The sequence below is a fragment of the Pipra filicauda genome, unplaced genomic scaffold, assembly GCF_003945595.2.
Source record: "Pipra filicauda isolate LSUMZ 115617 unplaced genomic scaffold, ASM394559v2 scaffold57_size4234018_pilon, whole genome shotgun sequence".
NCBI classification, from domain to species: Eukaryota; Metazoa; Chordata; class Aves; order Passeriformes; family Pipridae; genus Pipra; species Pipra filicauda.
Genome location: NW_024104731.1, coordinates 2,159,971 through 2,182,003, shown reverse-complemented (window position 1 = coordinate 2,182,003; position 22,033 = coordinate 2,159,971). Strand labels below are relative to the sequence as shown.

At 35.3% G+C, this 22,033-nt stretch overlaps 1 protein-coding gene across 38 annotated transcripts in view; it reads right to left on the bottom strand.

Annotated features, from left to right (window-relative positions):
- RIMS2 (regulating synaptic membrane exocytosis 2) overlaps window positions 1-22,033 on the bottom strand; it is a 458,893-nt gene that overhangs the window by 191,593 nt on the left and 245,267 nt on the right. For 26 of the 38 annotated variants that reach the window (XM_039387621.1, XM_039387643.1, XM_027717656.2 and 23 more), the window contains 5 exons: window positions 17,374-17,420; window positions 16,213-16,325; window positions 3,586-3,716; window positions 1,755-1,926; window positions 1,043-1,196 (listed from right to left, as the gene is read on the bottom strand). In XM_039387621.1, coding sequence (XP_039243555.1) covers window positions 1,043-1,196; window positions 1,755-1,926; window positions 3,586-3,716; window positions 16,213-16,325; window positions 17,374-17,420 — 617 coding nt within the window. Of the gene's footprint in view, window positions 1-1,042; window positions 1,197-1,754; window positions 1,927-3,585; window positions 3,717-11,311; window positions 11,360-16,212; window positions 16,326-17,373; window positions 17,421-22,033 lie in introns of all 38 variants that reach the window. The other 12 variants (XM_039387624.1, XM_039387618.1, XM_039387615.1 and 9 more) reach the window with 1 other exon arrangement.

Genomic DNA, 22,033 nt, shown 5'->3' with positions numbered 1-22,033 from the left:
TGAAAAACTTATATAAAATGCATTATTTAATGAAGACCCCACATGGAACATACGAAATATCCAACCTTGTTTAAGTGACTGCACAGGCATGTGCTTCTGTGAGTTTGTGTGAAACCTGCACACAAACTCACATACTCAAAGAAACCCCAAATAATTCTTAGGAACTGTTTTTGGTTAGTTGAGGTTCTTCTACGGTTGGGGTTTTTTTTTAAGGGAGTTGAGTTTTGTGTTGGTGTTTTGGGGATTGTTTTGGGTGGTGGTAGTGGGTTTTTTTGTTCTGGTTTGCTGTTTTGGGGGTCTTTTTTTGGTTGGTTGGTTGATTTGGCTTCTTGGGTATTTTTATATAACTGCTAACTGGTGTTTTATAAAGTCAATTCAGTGAAGAACAGTTTTAAATCACTGACAGTACTGAACAGTCAAACTAGAGAAACAATTAAATATTAAAGAAACAGATTTTTACCATTAACTGTCTTATTCTTATGTATCTATTTTAAATAGCATATTGTATATACTCTATTTTCAAAATATCTACTGATACCTTCAAATTACTCTGGATTGAGTATAACAAAATCTACAAAATAGAATTTTAAAAGAAATTCTATTTGTGAACGTAAAATAGCTTCAAAGCAATGCATGATATTAATTTAGCTACATATGATGCTATATACAGGTCACTTTAAGAAGTATGAGGTAAAGAGAGAGGTCCTGAACATTCACTTTAGGTTAAACAGTGAAATGATGAACATAATATAGAAGATAGGACTTCATGATAAAAAGAGCACATTGCAAAAGACCAAGATAATTTACTCAAGCTGAGGATCTGAACTGAGTTGTCTCATAAGAAAAAACTGGTGTATTGCACAGTGGTCAATATTACCATTTGTAGCATGTCACACTCTCATTAGTAATCATATATCACCTAATTCATAATAGTTATAAATTAACATGAAAATTCTGTCACTTCTCCATCTGCAAGAATTTAATATACTTCATTACACATTGATTCAAATTAACTATACACAGTGTAAAACTAACAACCTACTTTGTAACCTCCGAGTGGGGCTCTCGCCATGGAGTTGTCTGCGTGGCAAATATGGAGAGGGATGGGGAAGTGGCAATGAAGAGACATCGTGTGTTTGAAGTTTGTACCAGTGAGGTTCATCATCTAGTAATGCTGTTTCTAACTCAATAAGAATCTAAAAAAGAAAGAATGGAAAAAATGAAGGAAAGCATTACATGATGGAATATTTTAAAGTAGGTATATTCCTAAATGTTATTCTATTATTCTCTTACTGTTAAGGAGTTTGTCTGAAGTTATGTAAAAGTCTTGCATTTAATATGAAAGAAGCTCCTGTGCCTTTTACAACACCAAATACAACAAAAACCTTTCACAAAACCTTTGTTACCTTATGACAGCCTTTACAGCATTTAGATATCTTGTAGCAAGTTAGTGAGAGACATACCAAAATTTTGGTAAAATACAACTATGGCTAATATAGATTTTAATGAACAACTAGAACTGAGAAACCATGTTCATGCTGTCACTAAAACAGAACAAACACAAAAAGAATCTCATATCAGTAGTATGTGATAAGTGCAAGATCACTATTTGTTTACTACTAAGTGAAAGAAAGAAAAATATAACAATAAAACAATTTTGCTTTGCATAGTCAGTAACTTTTTCAAAAATACTGTATCTATACATGAGTATGTGAGCAACTGTATTTCCATAGTAAATACCAATACTTGTATACCTCTCCTAAAAATTCACTTTCTTCCTCTCGAACTCGTGCTTGGTCCCAAAGAGTGATTTCTAACATTCGTTCTCTAAACTCTCTCCGATGAACTGGAGAATAAATAAATGTCTGATTCCACTTTGGTTCCAATGTTTTCTTCACTGTTTTTGTTCTTCTTTTATTTTTATCACTGAAAAAAACAGTTAAATATTAAATATGTTCAAAATGCCATTATACTGTAATAAGTATATCATGGAAAATAGGAAATCTTAAATCAGCAGTTCAGTTTGCAGGATCATGGGTACTACAATCTACATTAGGAATTTTCCTTTATTGTAAAGTTCAGCGCGTATATTGAGGATAATTCATAATTTCCTATTAAAAACTAAGATTAGGTGATTTCGAGTTCATGTGCCAATTCAAATTTTAAGAAGTTCGCTGAAAACCAGAAATGTTTTAATATTTTTGTTGGGTTTTGGTGGCTTTTTTCAAAACAGTATTCTATAAAGCAAAATGTACTTCTGTAAATGGGATTTTCACAAGGCACAGTCTGATAGCAGAACATATATGCTGACAACATCAGGTACAGCAAAAATCTGCATTTCAGAAAAATGAGGCAGCTGGTTCACTCAAGCTTCCAGTCCTACAGCAGCTGACTCCAACTGCAGAGCAGGAAGGAGCAGCTGGCCCACACGAAGGAATGGTCAGGGAGCTTGCGGCAGTGCATGGCCTTCTCTGCAGGGTTTCCTGACTAAAGACCCCAGCTCCACAGCTGGGAAACCAGAAGCCCTGAAAACGAGTTACATATTCTTTTACAGCAACACTAGAAGGAACAGTGTTCGCAAAACAGCTCCCAAAATCTTTTGATGACTGCAAGGAACCACCCACACTGAAGGTGGACCTCCGCTACAAGGTGAGGTCTCCATGCAGGCCACCACGGCAGTCCTGGCTCTGGTCCAGGGTGTTGTTGAAAGCAGTCTTTTGCAGAATATTTCTACTTGAAATAATTAATATTTTCTGATGGAAACAAATTTTGCTGGAAAACACCCATATTCCTTCTACTGAGAATACTGACAAAAGTTCTCATAACAATGCCTAATTTTAAACCTGCTGATTGCTGCATAATGCAGCTGCCATACTAATTTATGAGGATTTTTTAATAAGTAATGCAGACACAGTCTGTTTTTTAATACTTGCAACTTTCATATAATCATTGTAATTTTGAACTGTTACTTAGAATCTGGATCAAAATATTAACTGAGAAATAATATTTTTAGACACACTGTTAAAAAAAATTATTAAAATTATTTCTATTATACTTAAGATTTGTTTACCCTTGCTTTAGGGGAAGTTTCCAAGGTGCACATGGGCAATCTCAATTGAGTCCCCTTCAGTCCTATCACTTATCACTTATACTGTGATAAGAAACCTGTGGGTTTCAGACGCCAAATCTGTTTCTGCTTTGTTGTATAAAGGTGAGACAAACCAAACTGCCGGACCCATCAGTCCAGAAATCTGTGAACTTTGCATTTTCTTTGCACTAAACAGAAATAGCACTCATAGGAAATAAGGGCATTATAAAACACTAACAACATTCTCTGCAAATAACAGATCCTCATTCAAAGACATACGTTTACCTTTCCTCTTCTACTCAGTATTTTACAATATAGCCAGGGAAAGCAAGTTTGTGCATAGTGTTCAAAGATAGCTTGCTGTAACATAGCATGTTCAACACAGGAACTCCAAACTGTACGTTTTTCCCATGTATGGCCAATAAACTCAGCTGTGCATGCCACCTGAGTATCAGACTAACTCATTCAAATGTTCCTTGTCTTTGTTTTCACCCTACCTTCTGTCTGGAAGAAAGTAAATTTTAACATAAGGATTCCTTGGCCTCCCATCTTCCCTTGAAGGAAGATCCTTTGCTCCCAGTATTGTCACTATTAGCTGATGACCAACCTTGTCATACCACAGTTTTATCTGTAAGGAGAAAATATTAATTAGTGAACTCATTTCTACAGTGAAGTAGTATATTAGTCCTTATAAATAAATTTGCTCCTAAGCTTCTATTTATGTTGGTTACTTTAACAGAAAAATATTATGTTCTACTTTGTATTCATAACAAAGAGTAAAAATAAGCTAATACTGTAAGAGCTTCAGTATGTACCTGGAGCTACTCTTTTTTTTAAAACCCTGTACAATAAGTGCATTATTTCACACTAATTGTTTTTCACATGGTGCTCTGGTTAGGATTATTCTCTCTTGTACTGTATTACTCGCGTTACTAATGTATAATATGCATATATATATATTTCTGAGGAGTTTATGCACAATGAATGAATTAATTTTTCACATATTGTTGTGCTAAAAAGACTATGGGATACGACCATAAATATTTCATATCACGAAATGCTTTTCAAGATGTATAGATTTATGCTGACATCATATAAGCCCTCCAGAAATCGTAAGAGAGGGAGTCCAACCCTCTTAATAGTCCAACTAAGCAACATGGTAAAAACTACTATTAATCATCTGTAGAAATTATTATTAACCAGTCTTAGGCTTGATCTGCTATTCTTTTTCACTACAGTCATTAGAAGCTGCTATTTATCTATCTTAGTTTGAATTCTATGGCTGCAAATACATCTGTCAAGGAAAGAATATACGTACTTTAGAGCAGTCACTGCAGAAGGGGGAAATGGTGCAGTTAGAACAAAAGAAAGCCTTCCAAATAGCCAGGAAGCCATGACATAGTGGTAGCACTGCAGTCATTAACTACACCTTACAGAGGAGGCTCTCTTCATGCGGACTTTGCCTGAGACAGGGGATAAACTAGGACGTTTAAGGAAAACACAGACCCTGCCTGAACTTAAGGGAATCAAAGAAGATAATGCCCAACTGCACACCTAACCAAGCAATACACCTTCAGGGAAAGAATATACCCTAGCTAAGATAGACATAACCAGGGGAAGGTGCACTCAGAGACAGGAATTCCATCTGCTGTCATAGCTCCTCATCTTCAGCATTTCAGTCTCTTAAAGAAAGGTCTTGATATAATTCTCAAGACTTCTAACCCACAAAGAAGGGGCTGATTTAGCTTTCTGCCATTCCTAATACTTCACTAAGTGAGATTACGTTAATACACGCCAACTCAATCATTGGTAGGAGTGTACGTCTTCCCTCCCCACTCCTTCAGATCTTGTAATTCCTGTAGTCATCAACCAAAAGTGTTTGTATGGATATTAAAAAAGAGGGGGACACCTGTCATCTATTATCATGTCATTGGCCCTACTATAGATTTTATAGGTTTCTGGTACCAACAGTTAAAGTGCTCTGTGGATACTAGAGCAAAAAGCCTTGTGAGAAATTATCCTTAACATGTCAGATTTAAGAGACTTTTAAACACTGTTCCTACATTCTTGCAAAGCAAGGGGCTTTGACAGTATTTTTTCTAAACTGTGAATTATCTGGACATCTAGGTGTCTCCAACCAACTATAGATCAAAAGCAGAAAGCTTTGTACACACAGTATAAATCCAAAGCAAAGCTTTAATGACCTCTGAAGTGCAAGTCAACTTAAATGTTCTCTGACACTAAATGTATCCACCCGCAGGCTTTCTTGGGAGTCCTCAGGCAAAAGACAGACTTGGCTAGTCCCACATCCCAAGGGGAACAGCAGTGAAGATAATCTTCATTTGCTTTTTTGGGAAAAATTATGCTTGCTTAAGTAGAATGCAATATATTTGTGATACAGAGACTATCACAAACTGTGACTGAGGGATGTGAAATAATCTAGACATAGGTGCCAAAAATACAACCAGAATTGTGTGTTCATATTCAAGCTAAATATTTCTTCACTATATTTGTTTCTGACTGAATTTTTGCATGAAAACTTCAGTCAAAATATTTAGAGAATTACTCTAAGCAGAAACTGAAATCAACTCACACCATTTTTCTGAGATGCTCTCAAAATTGTATTTTGGAACAAGAGCTCAAAATTTGCATTGACTTATACCTTCTACTTTTCGCTTCATGTTCAGAAGAAAAAAATGGGAAACACTTGTACATAATGGACAAATTTTCCCTGAATTTCCCTTTAATTTGGCTTGTTACAGGAAAGGTCAGGAGTCAGAATTTTGACCAGAGGCTTTCTCTCCTCTATTCACACTTCTAGACTCCAATACACATTACAGGCACTTGTACTCAAACGGTCATTTGACTAGGGTGCAAGGAGAAGAAAGGAAGATACTGCAAGAGAATGGTCAAAGAACCGCATAGAGGGGAGGATGAGATTGCATTCTCACAGGGTTAGAAGAAGGGACAAATCAAAAACTGCTTTATAATTACTGAGAAAGTAAAATATACAGAATACTTCTTGGTGAAACACAGGAAGAATGGAGCCACTAATGTCAGGGACCAGAGAAGAACAGAGGGGCAAAAATAGACTGAAAGAGAGAAATGGCATGAGGTGACAAAAGAACCAGCCATGCTGTAACTGGCACAAAATATGTTGAAAGAGAGACTGGGATGAAGGAAAATCTGACAAGAAGTCAAGGCAGGAAATTGGAAAGGAAAATGAGAAGTAAGGAGTTAGATTAGCATACTGAATATGATAGATGAGTTTAAGAATATGACTGATCTAATTCTGACTCTCCTGTGCAAAAACATTATGACAGTATTTGGATGGTATGGTATTATCCTACAAGAACTTCTTCTTTCTACTCATAGAGAAAGGACAGTCATTTATGACAGCCATGTGCAGTCCAAGAGGACTGGATTCCATCCCTTCCACTTTCCCAGAACTCTTGTGTATCAAAGGGTGCATCCCTTTAAGATATTTTGAAAAGCATTTAAAATTGCATGTTCTTTGGTGTCTAGAAGCCTGGTATGAAATCCTGGACCCTGATTTGTGTGCTAAGTAAAGCATTGGAATTGAAGTTTGAGGTGCTTCTAATGTTTGGACAGAACCTGGTTGTTTCAGACTCTGATCGTATTTTCTCAATTCCTAATCTATAAATACAGGACAATCCTAACACATCTCACAGTACACTATAAATGTTTCACGTTGTGAAATAAACACAGGATAGCACACATATAACAGAAAAGTTGATGAAGAATATTTTTGTTTGTTTGTTTTATAGCTTTGTTAAGTTGTAGAAAAAATGCCTGACACCAAAAAGTAAAGAACACAGAGTAAAAGTCCCACAAAAATGTACAGGTGTGATGGTCAGCAGTGAAAGACTTAAGTAGCTGACCAACAGCACAGAATCTACATAACCTCAATTCAGCAATTTTTTACATACATACTTTTAGAAGCTTAGAAGATCTAAGAAACTGAAGCAAAGCAATCTTATCTAAACTAAGGAAAGGGAAAGCTAAATTTACAATACATAAAATGTGCCACAGAAAAAATTGTGCTGGCTAATGCTAATCTGGAGGCTAACACCTGTAAAAATTCTTCTTGAATAGGACATCGTCTATCTAGATTATTTAGGATGTAGGCAGCTAAAATTCACTTCGAAAGTGATCCAACCTGAATGCTTTCTGAAGATCTTCCCACTTAGCAGTGAGAAACTTATTTGCTACTCACATGCTCATATACTTTCCTCCCCTAGGCTCCTTTGCCAGCCAGACATGCACTTAATGCTTCACTAAAGCTTCTGCTGTAACCTACATTCAGACAAACAGGCATCTAAATTCAACGCATGCTGAAATTGTGAGATGGTCTGTTATTCACAGAGCAGTGCATCTGCTGCACTCCTTGAGACAGGCTTCCAGGTAATAACTGCCACACAGAAGGCAGGAAATAACTTTTCCAGTCAGATGATTGGGGGAAATGGAGCTGAGGGTCTGGTCTCAGCTTTATATGATTCTTTCTATTTTTTAACTCATAGTGGTCTAATACAAGAGCAATACTCATTATGGGTAGCAGATCTGGAACCCGCTATGCTAAAATTAAGCTTGTTTTGATAACACCACAAACTTATATTCCTAACCAAACAGTATCTCAGCTTCAGATGAGACTTCACACTCCAGAGAAGAAAGGGATGTGGAATAGCTTGATGATAAAGGTACTCTTCTGAGAGACAGGTTCAATCTCTCCAGTCTAAACAGTATTTAAACAGCAGATGTCGTGTCTCTGGAATGAGCTTACTACACATGCAACAGTATACAAAAGCTGACTGCTGGCATTGCATTCTGAGAAGTGAGGATGCAGTTATCTAGTATATATAGTATTCCTTTTTCACAGAATCACAGAATAGGAAAGGTTGGTCCTCTGTAGCCTCAGAAAATGCCTCCTGGAGAATCAACTCACCCTCTGGAGTAGCCTAACTTTCAAATAGCATTAATGGGGTTAGTTGCCTTTTATTTGGGTTGATCACTCATGCACGATTGAGGTACTTAGTTCCTCTCTTTAACTGTACGAGTCAAAGATCCTCCTTAAGGCACCTCAGACTTATTTGAAGCTAGTATAAGCTACATAAATTAAGGACATAAATTCAGTTTGTTAGACAGTCTGCCCTGCAGCTTAATTTTTACCACCACAGCCTGCTCAAACATCACTGAGTTTGAGAGAGATTTGGCCAGATATTTTTATTCTGTTGCTCATTATAATTTTACATGTAACCTACATAGTTGTTTGTTAGTATAATATTTTGAAACTGAGATACTACATTCTTTCTCACATTATTCTGAAATGAGATATACCAGCAGGACATGCTGTTGAAAAAAAAAAAATCTCAGTTTATTTTTAAAAATGCATACAGTAATCATTCTACTGGACTTAAGCTTATGTAGATTGGAAACAGCATAGCTGAGATAGGCTCTGGATGTTGTTAAGCATACCTGTAACAAATTCTGACTGCTGAGGGTTGCTAAATCAAACTATTATTGTTATCTGCTTTAGCTGCCATCTGATATGACGGAAAAAGTACAAGAAAAGGCTGTCAAATGGAAAAACTTGTATGCTGTTCTGTATTAAAGCAAAAAGGATGTCTGAAATTTTTGAAGTTAGAAAAAAAACAGTGGTCTCATGGCAACTGTGGCTCAAAAAGAGGCTCCACCAAGTAAACAAGAGATACTGCATAGACAACACAAATGTAAGAACAGATTGTTCCCTGCAAAGATGTCACAAAGCATCACTTTGCAAGTTCGAAAATTGCTGGTATGCTAAACTGAATTTACAAGTTCAGGAAATAAATACTCACTTTTCCAAGTACTGTGAAATTAGTAAAAGATGAGAAGGGTGTATGACAGGGAAAAAAAAGGATTTGAGTGTTTTTCTTCCCCCCCAAAAAATGATGATTCTATGAAATCATCCATTGACACGAGAGCTCGAAAACTAATGGAATGACAGAGATAAGTGTGAGAGAGGAACTTTTGCCAGAAAGGATCAGTTTTAGACTATCAAGTAAAGAAGATACAAGCAAGAATAAAGATGTGCATCTCCTGTTCAGAGTGATGAAACAAATAGGTATAAACAGAAAGTTTGGAGATCCCCATTCTGGTAAGCAATTCTACAGACACAGCTATACCACAGCCCACAATGAAATGTATACTTCCTGACAACTGTAAACAGCAGCTCAGAGCTCTGAGTAAGTGAATTTGTCATGCCAAAAAGTAACCAGAATTCTGCACTGCTGCTGGACTGCTTGTTTAAAGACTACTGGAGAATTCCTGTTCTTCTCTGCAGTCTGCATGATAAATATATCTTACATTAATCCTTTCTAGGCTACCTACCATCCCTACTAAAAGTGGACAAATGGATGACTTTTTGTTTTAATCTAGTTGTAAAGATATTGCCAAGGTCATAAGTTTGAGTTTTTCAGGAACTCTTGTCAAAAACCGTATGTTTAGCCCTGACTGTTACTGAGCTTTAAAAAAAAAAAATAGAGAGGTCCACAAGGACTCCACGGGCATTGTGTAGAAGCAAAATTGGGGCTAAAGACAATTCTTATCTACAATATCAAAATAATCCAACCAGAGGTGAGATAGTAAGCCTCATACACTTTCAGTTCTTGTTGGATATTCTCCATCAAACATTACATTTCTTCTATTTTCTCAAATGACTACCATAATCATTTGAACAAGGTAATTTTTTTTTCATTAAAGGATATTAGTCTAAGTAGAACGGACAATTTTTATGTGTATTTATTTTATATAATACGATTAAAATAAGGCACTACTACATGTTATTTCTACATTACAGTATTTCATGAACATGCAGGTTTCAAGATGTTTCCTTTTTAAATTGAACAATCAACTGTCATATCATTTCTTAATTTATTTAGCACATATCTAAAAAGAAAATAAGTATTGAAAGACTACTTATGTCATATACAAAATTTACCTCTATGAACTACTTAACAGTTTGTGATTGTACCCCTCTGATTTCACTATCATGAGCAGAATCTAACTTTCTTAATCATGCTAGAGGATATTTTTAATTTTTCATACAAAGAGAGTTTATGGCAATAGCATATAGTAATATATTAACCTTAAACAATACTATCAAGACATTACTTTTTTAATTTCTTTTTTCCCCTTAGATTTCTTTATTTTGAATTTATATTTAAGCAGTTGTAAGGATTACTTTTCTGAAAAAGATGAACTTTACCAAATATGAGTCATATTTGATATCTTATTTACATTCTTATTTCCAATCCCTTTATAAATATATGTATATATGATCGCTTTTCCATTTCAATATGAAATTTGGTCATCTCATTCTGATCACTTAGGTCATCCTCTACATCTTTCCTTGAGCAATTGATCAAACCAGAGAAGCATTTATACATCTCCCACACAAAAGATTAACAACTCAATAAAGATATTTTGTAAGAAAAGCAGATAATATACTATTTACAAAAAAACATGCAGCAAAGCAAGATAAGCATTGTAATATATTAGAAAAACCTACTTTTGCATTAATCTATAGTACCTTAGGAGCTTCCTAATGAAAAAGGCAAACAACTTGTACCTAAACAGAATATCAAACCAAAATAAATTCAATAGCACAATGAGAGAATTCATTTTTTATTCAAGTAAGGTTTTGATTATTTTGATGTACTTTAAAATGCAAGAACCAAGTTTCATACACAAGAAATTTGTTTCTTTAAACAAGGTACAAATTTTTTGCCCATCTTCTACTTGAGGCGCTACTATTATTTGGAAAATGCAAAATGTATGTGTTAAGTAATGAATGATTTAAAGAGACATTCATCTTTATATAATGACCTCAAGCACAAAATTATTTATTGCTTAAACAGTACACAGATTTTATATGTGGGATGCATAGCCATCGTCGCCATTGAAAACTGTATGAGTTCAATATTGGGCAGAAATCAAACAAAAACTAGTTGTCTCTTTAAATTTTAACTTAATATTTTCACCCCCATGCAGAATTTTACAGGCTGCTCACAAGATGACATGAAAGCTGTTAATATGATTTAAAGAAACACACTCAAAATATGGGAAAACGGACTATAATGTAACGTTTTCCTGCTATGCATTTTCCATAACAAACAAAAGAAAAACCCACAACTTTAGTCTCTGTCAGGCAGACGAAGTCTTTACCTGAACCCTAGGAACAAAAGGCGTTGTTCTTCTACTAAGGCTTTGGCTCTGGTAAGCAAAATTAAAGAAAAAGCAATAAAACAAAACCAAAAAGGACAACACGCTGGAAACTAAAAGACCAAAAGTAAAAACAAAGACACACAACTATTACTTTAAACACAGCTTTACACCAACAACATATTTATCTAACACAAAGTATTTTAGTGCAATGCATAAATTAAATCTGCAAATCTGTTACCAAATCATATCAAAACCCTGTATTGGAAATTCTTGCCTAAGGGAAGTCAGCAGGAATTTTACCACTGATTCCCCAGGAGCAAGGATTTCTCTTCACATTTACAATAGATTTAGAAATAACATGTAACAAAAAGAACAGGTCAGCAAAGTGTGATTTAAAAGTGGGGTTGGAAACATAATTTAAGCTTAATCACATCTTTCAGAAAGATTGTAGATGCATATTCGGAGAGAAACAAGCACAGTACATGCACTGACAGTTTTGGTTGCTTTGTAAAGTAAAGCAAGTAAAATAAAAGGTTTTTTCTTCTCTGCAACATTAAAAGGCATCTCTATAAAAAAACCCTCCTAAATAATTTTAGAACTATTAAAAGAAAGTTAGTGCTCTCTGGTATTAGCATTACCTGGGGGAAGGTACAGTCTATGTATTTCAATTCTCTAGCAATCATGACAGAAATGACATATGGTATATGCAGAAAACCCTTGCATGAAATGGCATCTAGAGCATTTAGCAAACTGCAGAGATAGACACATTTATAACTCTTATTTCTGTGATGTAACTATTCAGACCACATACAACCTTGTGGCTTCCAGTGGCTACCTCAAGACTACATTAGCACAGGAAACACTCCAAAATACTAATTCCAAGCAACCGCTCTCCATCCTTCATTTAGGGCAACAGCTAATGGAGTGGCACAGAATTGGTACAAAGTATGAGGTGTAAACACGAACCAGAGCACACGTTGATACCTCAGAGGGCCAGCGAGTGGGAGACCAGAAGCACGGACAGCATCTGACAGATTGGAATCTCTTTATCTCCCTGCTCAGTTTTCCTGAGATTATTGATCTAACTCAAAATGATACAAAGAAGCTCCTATTCAATATTCACTTCCATAAGAAATGTACCCAAAGCATGGAGATAGGCAGCGTGATGATGCTTCTGCCACCCTCCTTGCTTATTTGGCACGCACAGATGTTGGAGAAATCTGTTCCATAAAATGTGTGAAGTAATCTGTTCTTACACCAAAGCAAGAGGATAGATAAGAAAACTTGACAGTCCGGATCACAGGTTTTGTCTGCTGTGCTCCCTGTGCTCTGTGAGGTGCCCCCCACGATGCATGGGCAGGACTGCAGAGCCAGGTGTATGGGTGCTAGAATTGACCTACTCACATACAATAAAAGTAGATCTTCAGCTTGCTTCTGCTCCATTTTACAAAGGAAAAACAGATATTCCAGAATTATGCAATCCTAAGAGGGACATATCTCCCACAACACACCAAGGGTCCTCAGCTGTCATATTCTGCCTTGGAAATGGAGAGCAATAAGCATCCTGTGTGCACTACGTAGAACTTTTCATGTTTTGATGTTAGAGCAACAGTAATTTAATTGTATAGAGGTAGAAAGGGGAGAGGAAAAAAAAGGGGAAAGGGGAAAAGTTGAAAGGAGTAAGGGAAGCCTGTCTCATACTAATCTCATCCCCTCAATGCGCTGACATATATGCCCTTCACAATGTACAATAAACACTTTCCAATATACTACAGATATTATAACTATTATTTCTGTAACTGTATTTTTATTGCTTAATAAACTAAATATATATGGAAAATCTATTGAAGTGGTCCTATGGTTCAGGTGTACAAAAAACTTGATTAATCTCATAAATAACATCCTTTTTCTGTTAGAATCTCTGCCAGCACAGAAATTAAGTATTGTGATTTTATACTTGGTTCAATTTACATGGTCTTCTAGTTATGTTATTATTCATTATTGCAAAAGCATTCCAAGTTATACTTTTCATGCAGTAATGAAAAAGTAGCCAAAATGCAGTAATGAAGCAACACACAAAGAATACTTTTGACTTTTTCAAAATGATATTAAAGGAAAAACAAGTCAGTGAAAAAACACAGAAACAGGAAGCAGACAAAACAAATAATAATAAAACTATAATTGCAATAACAGTCAGATACTCCCCTGAAAGAACAATGTGGATAAAAAGTGCCATAAAATGAAGAGAATATGGATAAATTATTTCTATACCTTAGTAAGTTATAACACACAATAGTTTACTGAAGTTGCACATCGTTTGTTCAATTAAATATGTATTTGAGCAGAATAATCATTAATGTAAAGAAAATTTCCTATCTATGTGAGATGGTTTACTTTGCTGACAATCCTATTAGTCAGCATCACTGTAACCTCAACAGAAGAAAACAGGTACACAGACCAATGCCAATACAGAGGAAAATATGGAAGATTGAATTGACAAAGACATCCTTGAATACTAGAGGCATCACTGCAGCTAAATTCGCTAAAACCATTCTGAACACAAAGAAACACATTCCAAAATACCATTAATATATAAAAATCTTTTAAGGATCTATAGCACTGTCTGAATAAGAAAGCATATATCAAAGTATTCTATTACTTCAGATCTCCATCTGAACTGTAGTATCTCTACTTCTGCCCACAACTCTTGTATTTTGCAACCTATTAACCACAGCTGCCCTAACAACAGCCCTTTAGGACTACATGCTATTGTCCAAAAGAACAGAAAATACAGAAAACACTTCCAAAATCTTATCCCTCATATTCATTACACCTGTCTGAATTCAGCCACCATCACCCAGAATGTCACTGACCTGCCTCTTCCACAAAGAACAGCATCCTGTCCCCCTTTACTGACAGGGTTCTGTAGTTATTCTCCTGCCTAGGCACTCACCACAAAGATTACATTCACAATTGCATTTGGAATTTAGTATTTCCTTTCATTTCTATCTTAATCAGCTATTTGGAATGAATATGTGATCCATCAATCGTTCTGTTAGAAAACAACTGATTAAAACCGAGAAAACCAAAATACTGAAGAATGTCTGTTTTGTAGATGTCTACTAATCTTAGATGTCTAAATTGCAACGTTAGAGTTACAGAGCATTTCTAACTTCAGTGTCAGTCAGCTAGATCTTTGGTTCTCAGTCATCAGCTGCTCTCTGAGGGAAACACAGATAATATGTAGTAGGAAGTATTGTATGTAATGGCAAACAGTTCATAAGGAAGTACCAAATGTAGGAAAGACCTTTGAATGTCTCTTAACATTATTTGGTTTCCTTAGATGGAATTAAACTTATTAGTAAAGATATTTTTATGTTGAAACAAACAAAAATAAATAGAAATAGGAATTGTGCCTTCTTGAGTTAAACAATGAATTTATATGCCATTCTGAGAAATGAAACCTTGGGATTTCTGTTATTCTCAGTAAACCAGAACATACCTCCAAATTTCCCAATACTGCAGTGTCCTATCAAACCACTAAATCAACAAACTTACTGATTTTACTAGTAAATCCTAATCTTAAACTCATGAAGATTTTTATCTGAAACCAAGAAAGTGAGAAAGTCAGTTCTGTGTGGTTCAGATTTGGACCATCGTTCCACAGCATGTATGCATTGGTCATCTGAGCAGCTAACTATGGACCTTGAATTTCTTGGTGGGAACTAGGCACCAAAACTTTTTGACAGCATAATCTTTTACAAAGTTTAGACAAAAGAAATTTCTTTCCTCCCTGTCTCCACTACCAACAATTTTTGCTGTCTTCTAAAGCTAAAAGGGTTTTTAGAAACCTTGGTCTGTTCATTTTCACTGTTCATGTTTGTGTTTCCTTGTAATTGTGCTTTGTGCAACGCATTCTGCACTCTACAGTCAAGATTTCTAGTTTTCCATTCATCCAAAGGATTGAGTCTTTCGAAGTAGTTAAGTACAACAGTTACAGAAAATTAAAAATTATGTATTGGTTGTTCTGATGAGCAAACAAATAATGTCTCATGCACTGCAAAATGGAGCCAACACAGGTCACTGAAGAGACAGAAAAATATTTCTGTGAGACCTATAAACAGTCTGCTTAGACTTTATGCATATTTTTATGGCACACTCAACATATACGACTTGGAAGTAAAATGAATGTGGAATTTCCAGACTTGTTTAACACCAGTTTTGCACTGCTTCCATTCCATTTATCTTTCCTTTTCAATGTAAGCTGCACCACAACTGAGCACTTTTGAAAAATCACACTTTGTAATTGTAAATAACATGGAAAGGTGTACAAAACCCAACTTTTTCAGTTTAGAACAAAAAATTACCCTTTAAAAGGAAACATTCATGTAATGAACTTTGTTGTCAATGAGAGCGTAGAACAAAAGTGAGTAACACTGGTACAAAGAATACAACATTAGTAAAATATCAAAGGGTTACTTGGGGAAGGCATATATGAAAGTTAGTGCATAAGAAATGAGCAATATTAATGTCCAAGCACACAGGTAATAAAATCTATTGAATCTACATGTAAGCGTGATAGTTGAAAAAATGTTTACACTCAACAGTACAAATATAACTGGAGGCCAAAATTAGACCTTTCTGAAAATTTGACTCTACCAGTCTAGCTTACCAGACAATTATACATGTATACACCCAATTCAACTTATATAAAATTTCCAAAAGCTAATAAAAGGGAATACACTTATGGCATTATGGTCCCACCTACACTGAGATATATAGCGTTAAACAAAAAAATTCAGCTAGTTTAACAAAAAATTTCTGTTAGAGGTAGCTTGCACTACAGTTAGAGTTGTATATGCTGCAAAAAGCACATTAATATCAATTAAATGTTTACATACTGAAAGTTGTCCAGACAAGAACTGTGGAACATCCCTTAACATGCCAGGACTCATAGGAGAAGTCACTGAAATAGAAGGTCGGTCCATTTTTTGAGATTCGAATGAACTTGAACCTGTAATTATAAACAAAAATATTTTATAAATAGTAGCAGTTATGCATTTTTCACAACATTCTTTAAATAAAAATTTTAGAAAAATAACCAAACATAAATATCACTTTTTTTAAATCTATTTAAAATTACCAAATAATGATACTCAGTCTTTCAGTGCTCAAATGCAATCAAAAGCTTTTATTCATAGAATGGAAAATAGTTTATTCAGATATTTCTGACTGTAATTATGTCAGTAAGTTGAAGGCCTAAAATTCCTAAATAATAAACACTTTACTGTGGTCAAAGGAAGTCAGTCTTCTGACTTATTATCTTATATAATCAGACTAAATTTGAATTAGATTTTTACAAAAATATTAAGATGTATGTAATGTTTCATGTGCATTTTGCTTCAAATCTACAAGATCTGCAAAGAGTCAGAGGACAAGTTTTGACGTATAAAACAGAGTAAAAGTAAAGTATTTTTATAAATACAAAAGACAATCCACATCTCACAAAACATAAAATGAATTTTAATAGTTGGCTGATGAGTAAAAAGTCATTGGATGAGTTTTTCATATTATTACAATCAAGATTATGCCACTTCATTTATTCATGGTTTTTATTATAATAGAGTTCTAAACCAATGATAAAAAATAACTTCAGGCTGAAATCCATCTTCTCAGATTTAAGCCAAAGAACAAGTTATTCTTCCCTACGTGAAATACTTCTTTCCCATTTTTAATTTATAAGATTCATTTGAAATGCAAAACAACAAAACAGGAAATTACAAATTGCTACTAATGTTCTTATATATTACTTAGAACTATGCTTTTTTTTCAGTCAAAGCCAGTGTAAACTTATGACCAATTGTCAAACCTAAATCAAAATATCCTGACTTTTGATAGCTTATTATTAAACAACGGTAGATAGATAATACAATAAGATGACATATTGAGACAAATACAGACAAACAGACAAGAGCTATACTGACTGCAGATGACATTTTTCAATCTATTTGTGCTTACATAAAAGAGAGAGAAGATTTTCCTACCCCACAATTGAAACTTACTGGACTCCAGCTGTGCATGTGTGCTGTCAGGTATTCTGGGAATGTCCCTGAAATCAGGAAAATTAAGACAGGCTGATCCTTTATCTAACAAGCATATTCAAATTTCAGTTACACTATAACACTTCTCAATCCAATATGGAATGCCTCAGGAAAGGTGTATGATCTGGTGGCTGTCTTCAGCCACTGGGATGATTCATCTCTTATCCCAGTATAAATAATTTCAGTGTAAAATTAAATTCCACAGAACACCTGGTTTGGTGAACACAGGAGAAAGGCTGCACGGTCACAAACAAAATAATTCAGTAAATGAAAGAACAATTTCAGAGTTAATGATAGAGTAAAACTGTGAGTAGTAAATCTTATGATGACATTATACATTAATGAAAATTACTGAACCCTCACTCAAATATACTCAACTGCCAATAATGGCTTTCCTAGTACCTTCTTTACTGTCCTTGAACCCCAAATTTGAGTAATCTTACTTTTTCCATTACTAAATAAAATGTACAAGTTCATTTGGCAGAATTGCTTACTTGAATATACAGGATGTGTTGCAACACCTGTATTAAATTGTGTGCACAGCCATGTAATTTTAAAGCATTCAGCGGCAATGAATGAGCACCCAACCACACCCACACCCTGCCAAGGAACATATTCTTCCTCTGAGGAGCAAGCGTTACTGTATGCTAATAAAAACTATCAATATGATTAATAAATAATTTCAGAGGTACTTGAGCAAAACCAAGCAAGATGAAGAGTTTCAGCAGCAACAATATTTAAAATCAGGTGGTGTGTTTCAGCACAGTGGTGTGTTTCAGCACTGGGTGCCGGTGCCCTGCGCTGGCAGCGGCGGCTGCCCCGTGCCGGGCACAGCCAGTCCCAGTGGCTCCTTGGCCACGGTAGCTGTGCTTCTGTGACAACATACTTAAGAAAGAGCAAAACAGCTGTGTGGCAGCTGTGAGAGAAAATACTGAGAAAAAAAGCCATGAAAGAAACATCCCTGCAGACACCAAGGTCAAGGAAGAAGGAGGGGGAGGAGGACTGGGCCGCAACTCCCATTCCCCATCCTCTGCACTGCTGGGTGGAGGAGGAGGCAGAAAAATCAGGAACAAAGGAGTGAATTTGAGCCTAGGAAGAAGGGAGGTAAGGGTAAGGTGGGTTCAGTTTTGGTTTTATTTCTCACTATTCTATTCTTTTCCATCTTATTTCCTCCCTTTGAGGAGTCCTTCTGTGGAGGGGAAAGGAGAGAGTGAGTGTTTGGTGCTCAGTCAAGATGAACTCCCCGCAAAGGTCAATGAAAAATGCTTGCAGTGATCTCTATCTACTGTCTCATACAATGGAAAAAAGAGTCTGTATGATATATAAATAAAACTTATCTACTTCCTTTAGTATAGCTTTTCCAGTATACCTTTAGTATACCTTTTCCAAACATTTTTCTAGACTCACTAGAAAAACACCTTTACTAAGCAGATTGAGTGAGTTGATGCACAGTATCCAATAATTCAAGCAAATCAGAAGGCAGGCAACTGCTCTAAGTGCCCACTGCAGACAAGGATAAACCTCTGTTTTTAGTAAACAAAATTTGTCAGAACTCACAAGGGCTATTGAAGAAGCAAAGATTTAATTTTGCGTATTTGATATGTGTAGAATTTATAAAGGGATCCAATACTCCCCTATTACTTTAATCAGAAACCCATTCCTTAGCTTAACTTGTCATTTCAAAAAAGCATTTCTATCATATGAGTTTGAAAATAAAACCATGAAAACATATAAATATCATTGTGAACAGATTGAATATGAGTTTTCTATAGGTAGCTGAAACAATAAGCTTGAAAGCTTTGAACACTGTTGCTAAAGCATACAGATCCCAATATTTCATGGTAGTGTGAATGGTATTTCTCGCAAGGAACTCTCACTGAGATAAACAGATGTAGGAGAAGCAGAAGTAGTTTTAGACATCTTGCATTTTAAGATCCATTTCACTGCAAGCAGATTGTATAGCATAATTATTAAAACACAGTGCACCATTTCTACCAAATTAAAAATAGTAGAAACCATGAAAACAACATGCACTTCAAATTAATGATTTCTGAGAATTAGAAAGCAAAAAATATGTAAGTTCTTGTGTATAAGGAACAGCCGACTCACACTAACAGCAACTTGGCCATCAATTTAAGATGGAAAAAAGGGGTCAATAGCATGGCAAAATGGAATGTTTTGTGCTGTTGCGTTTTTGTAAAACAGCTTTCCATTTTGTCTGCCTTTCTCAGTTTATCTTGTCATTTTCAGTTTTCATAGCACTCAGCCTATAATAAAGAGAACTAAGAATTGCTTTTACTGGAATTTTTTTTGTACTCAGAATATCGGGATGTGACAACAGGTTCTCAGCTAGGTTAATTGCCAGTAACTGAAGACTTCTGGCATGATTTAGTGTGTTGCCATGAGACCACCAACAGACTCTGTAAGTAATAGGATATATCTCAATGCAAAATGAAATCCTTCAATCAGGTAGTAATTATTCTAATTGAAATAAATATCACTTCTGACACCTGGCAAATACAAACTTTTAATGATTTTAAATACATTTATTATTTAAATACTTTATTTCCTCGGGCAGAACACAAACATATGATGTTATGTTTCATTGGGCAAGCACAGGGTATTAATTTCTATTGTCCATTCGATTATGAACTGAAATCTTCTAAACTGAGAAGCGAATATGGTCTTTCCAGTTCACCAGCTCGAACCTCATGGAAGACATTTCTGAAGTTGTCAATATCAGACTCCAAATAGTTACACACACCTAACCAGATTCTAAAACCTTACCAATTTGTGCAAAGAATTCATCACTGAGACTCTTTTACACCTACTGCAAAAAGACGCTGGGAATCAAATACACTGAACAACTGCTTGATCACTGATCTCTCAGTTCTTCAGACTACGAGGCAAGCCATTAGTGTGGAAGAAGGCATCTTGAGAGCCCACATCACTTTGTGTAAGGAATTACAGAGGAGCTGGTCTAGTGATAGCAAGTGGAGCACATGGTAACATAACAGAAGACATGATGATAAGGAAGGTAAACAACAGACAGCAAATATAAAAGCACAGGAAAGAATGCAGGAGGTTTCACACAATGAAGAGAATGCAGAAAGCTAAAAAAATTGAGTATTTTCAAGACATGAGTGAAAGGTTCCTTGAAATTTTCCTACAAACTTCTGTTTGAGAGATATTATGAAAGATTTACACCTCTATGAATTTGAGATCTCTTTTTCTGTAACAGTATTCTTCTAATAATGTAGTCTGTCCCTTAGCATTACTATTATACCTACAACTCCCAAATTATGCAAAGGTTTTTAAGGATAGGACAGATGATACAGGCTTTACCCTAAAGGGGTTGCAATTCCATATGTTTGTGGGAAATAATCTCTCATATCACTGACAAGATAAAACAGTTATTGTTATTATCAAGTTTGTTTAAAATTGTCATGCCAAATTAAGTCCCTACATGTTAAGTTCCTGATGTGTCAAAGATATTAAATTCCTACTATAGCTGAAACAATAACAAATTATCCTCACTGAAATTCCATTCTCATATTATAGGGTTCTAGATTTTTTAGTACTTCTCAGTTTTTAGTTGTTATGTTACCCATGCTTTCATATATAAAGGTATGATAATTGTGTGCATCGTGTACAAATAAAGGGATAAATATATTTATTACAATATAATTATAGAATCCTTCCAGCCCAGGGTAGAAGTGATCTTGAAAGATCATCTAGTCCAACCTCACATGGAAAAGGGAGCCTAGGTGAGATTACCTAGTACCCTGTCCAGTTGTGTCATGTACATCACAATAAATATTGAGGGGGGAAAAAAGAAAACTCTTAACAACTGTAAGTATCTTCAAATTCAGTGATAAACATTCCCCTCCTCACAGCCCTTGTGTGATCAGATATAGAACTTCCAATGGAGTAAAAAAGTGATGGATATGACCTTAGCATGTAGGAACTTGGAAGAAAAAGAACAGATGAAGAAGGGAAAGTATTCACAGTCTAATATAACAAAGCTACTATTGCTATGCAAGAAAAATTTAAGTTTAGACATTGAGAGATAGGTTTGAAGGATAAGAAAAATAGTCAATGTAAAGCACCGAAGAAAAAGTCCCACACAGTCCTAGCTATTCATTCAGATATGTTCTGTAGTAGATAACAAGCAATAATTTAATAGATTCCATAGATGAAGATGATGCAAATTTGGATATAGGACTTTCTGAAGCATACGGATTATGACATTAGCATACTGTATTTTGTGGAAAATTCTACATTGCTGACTCCCAATAAATAGAGTTCATAATCAGTCCACAGACCAAATATGATCCTATAATTATATATATATATTATAAAAAAATAGAAAAATAAGAATGAACAGTCAAGAATTACAACAAGTATAACCACAGTTAAAGAGCCAATATAGGCTGGATCACCAACTGAACAGCCACAGAAGGGAACCTAGCAGATAATGCCTGGGGCTCTCTCAGAGAATACAGGATTTCACACCAGCTCTTTTTACTCACTGATATGATCTATCACTCTAGCTATGCTCTTGGTTTACTGAATTCTGCCTAAAAGTTTTACTGTTTATAGTGTTTATGAATGTTTGATA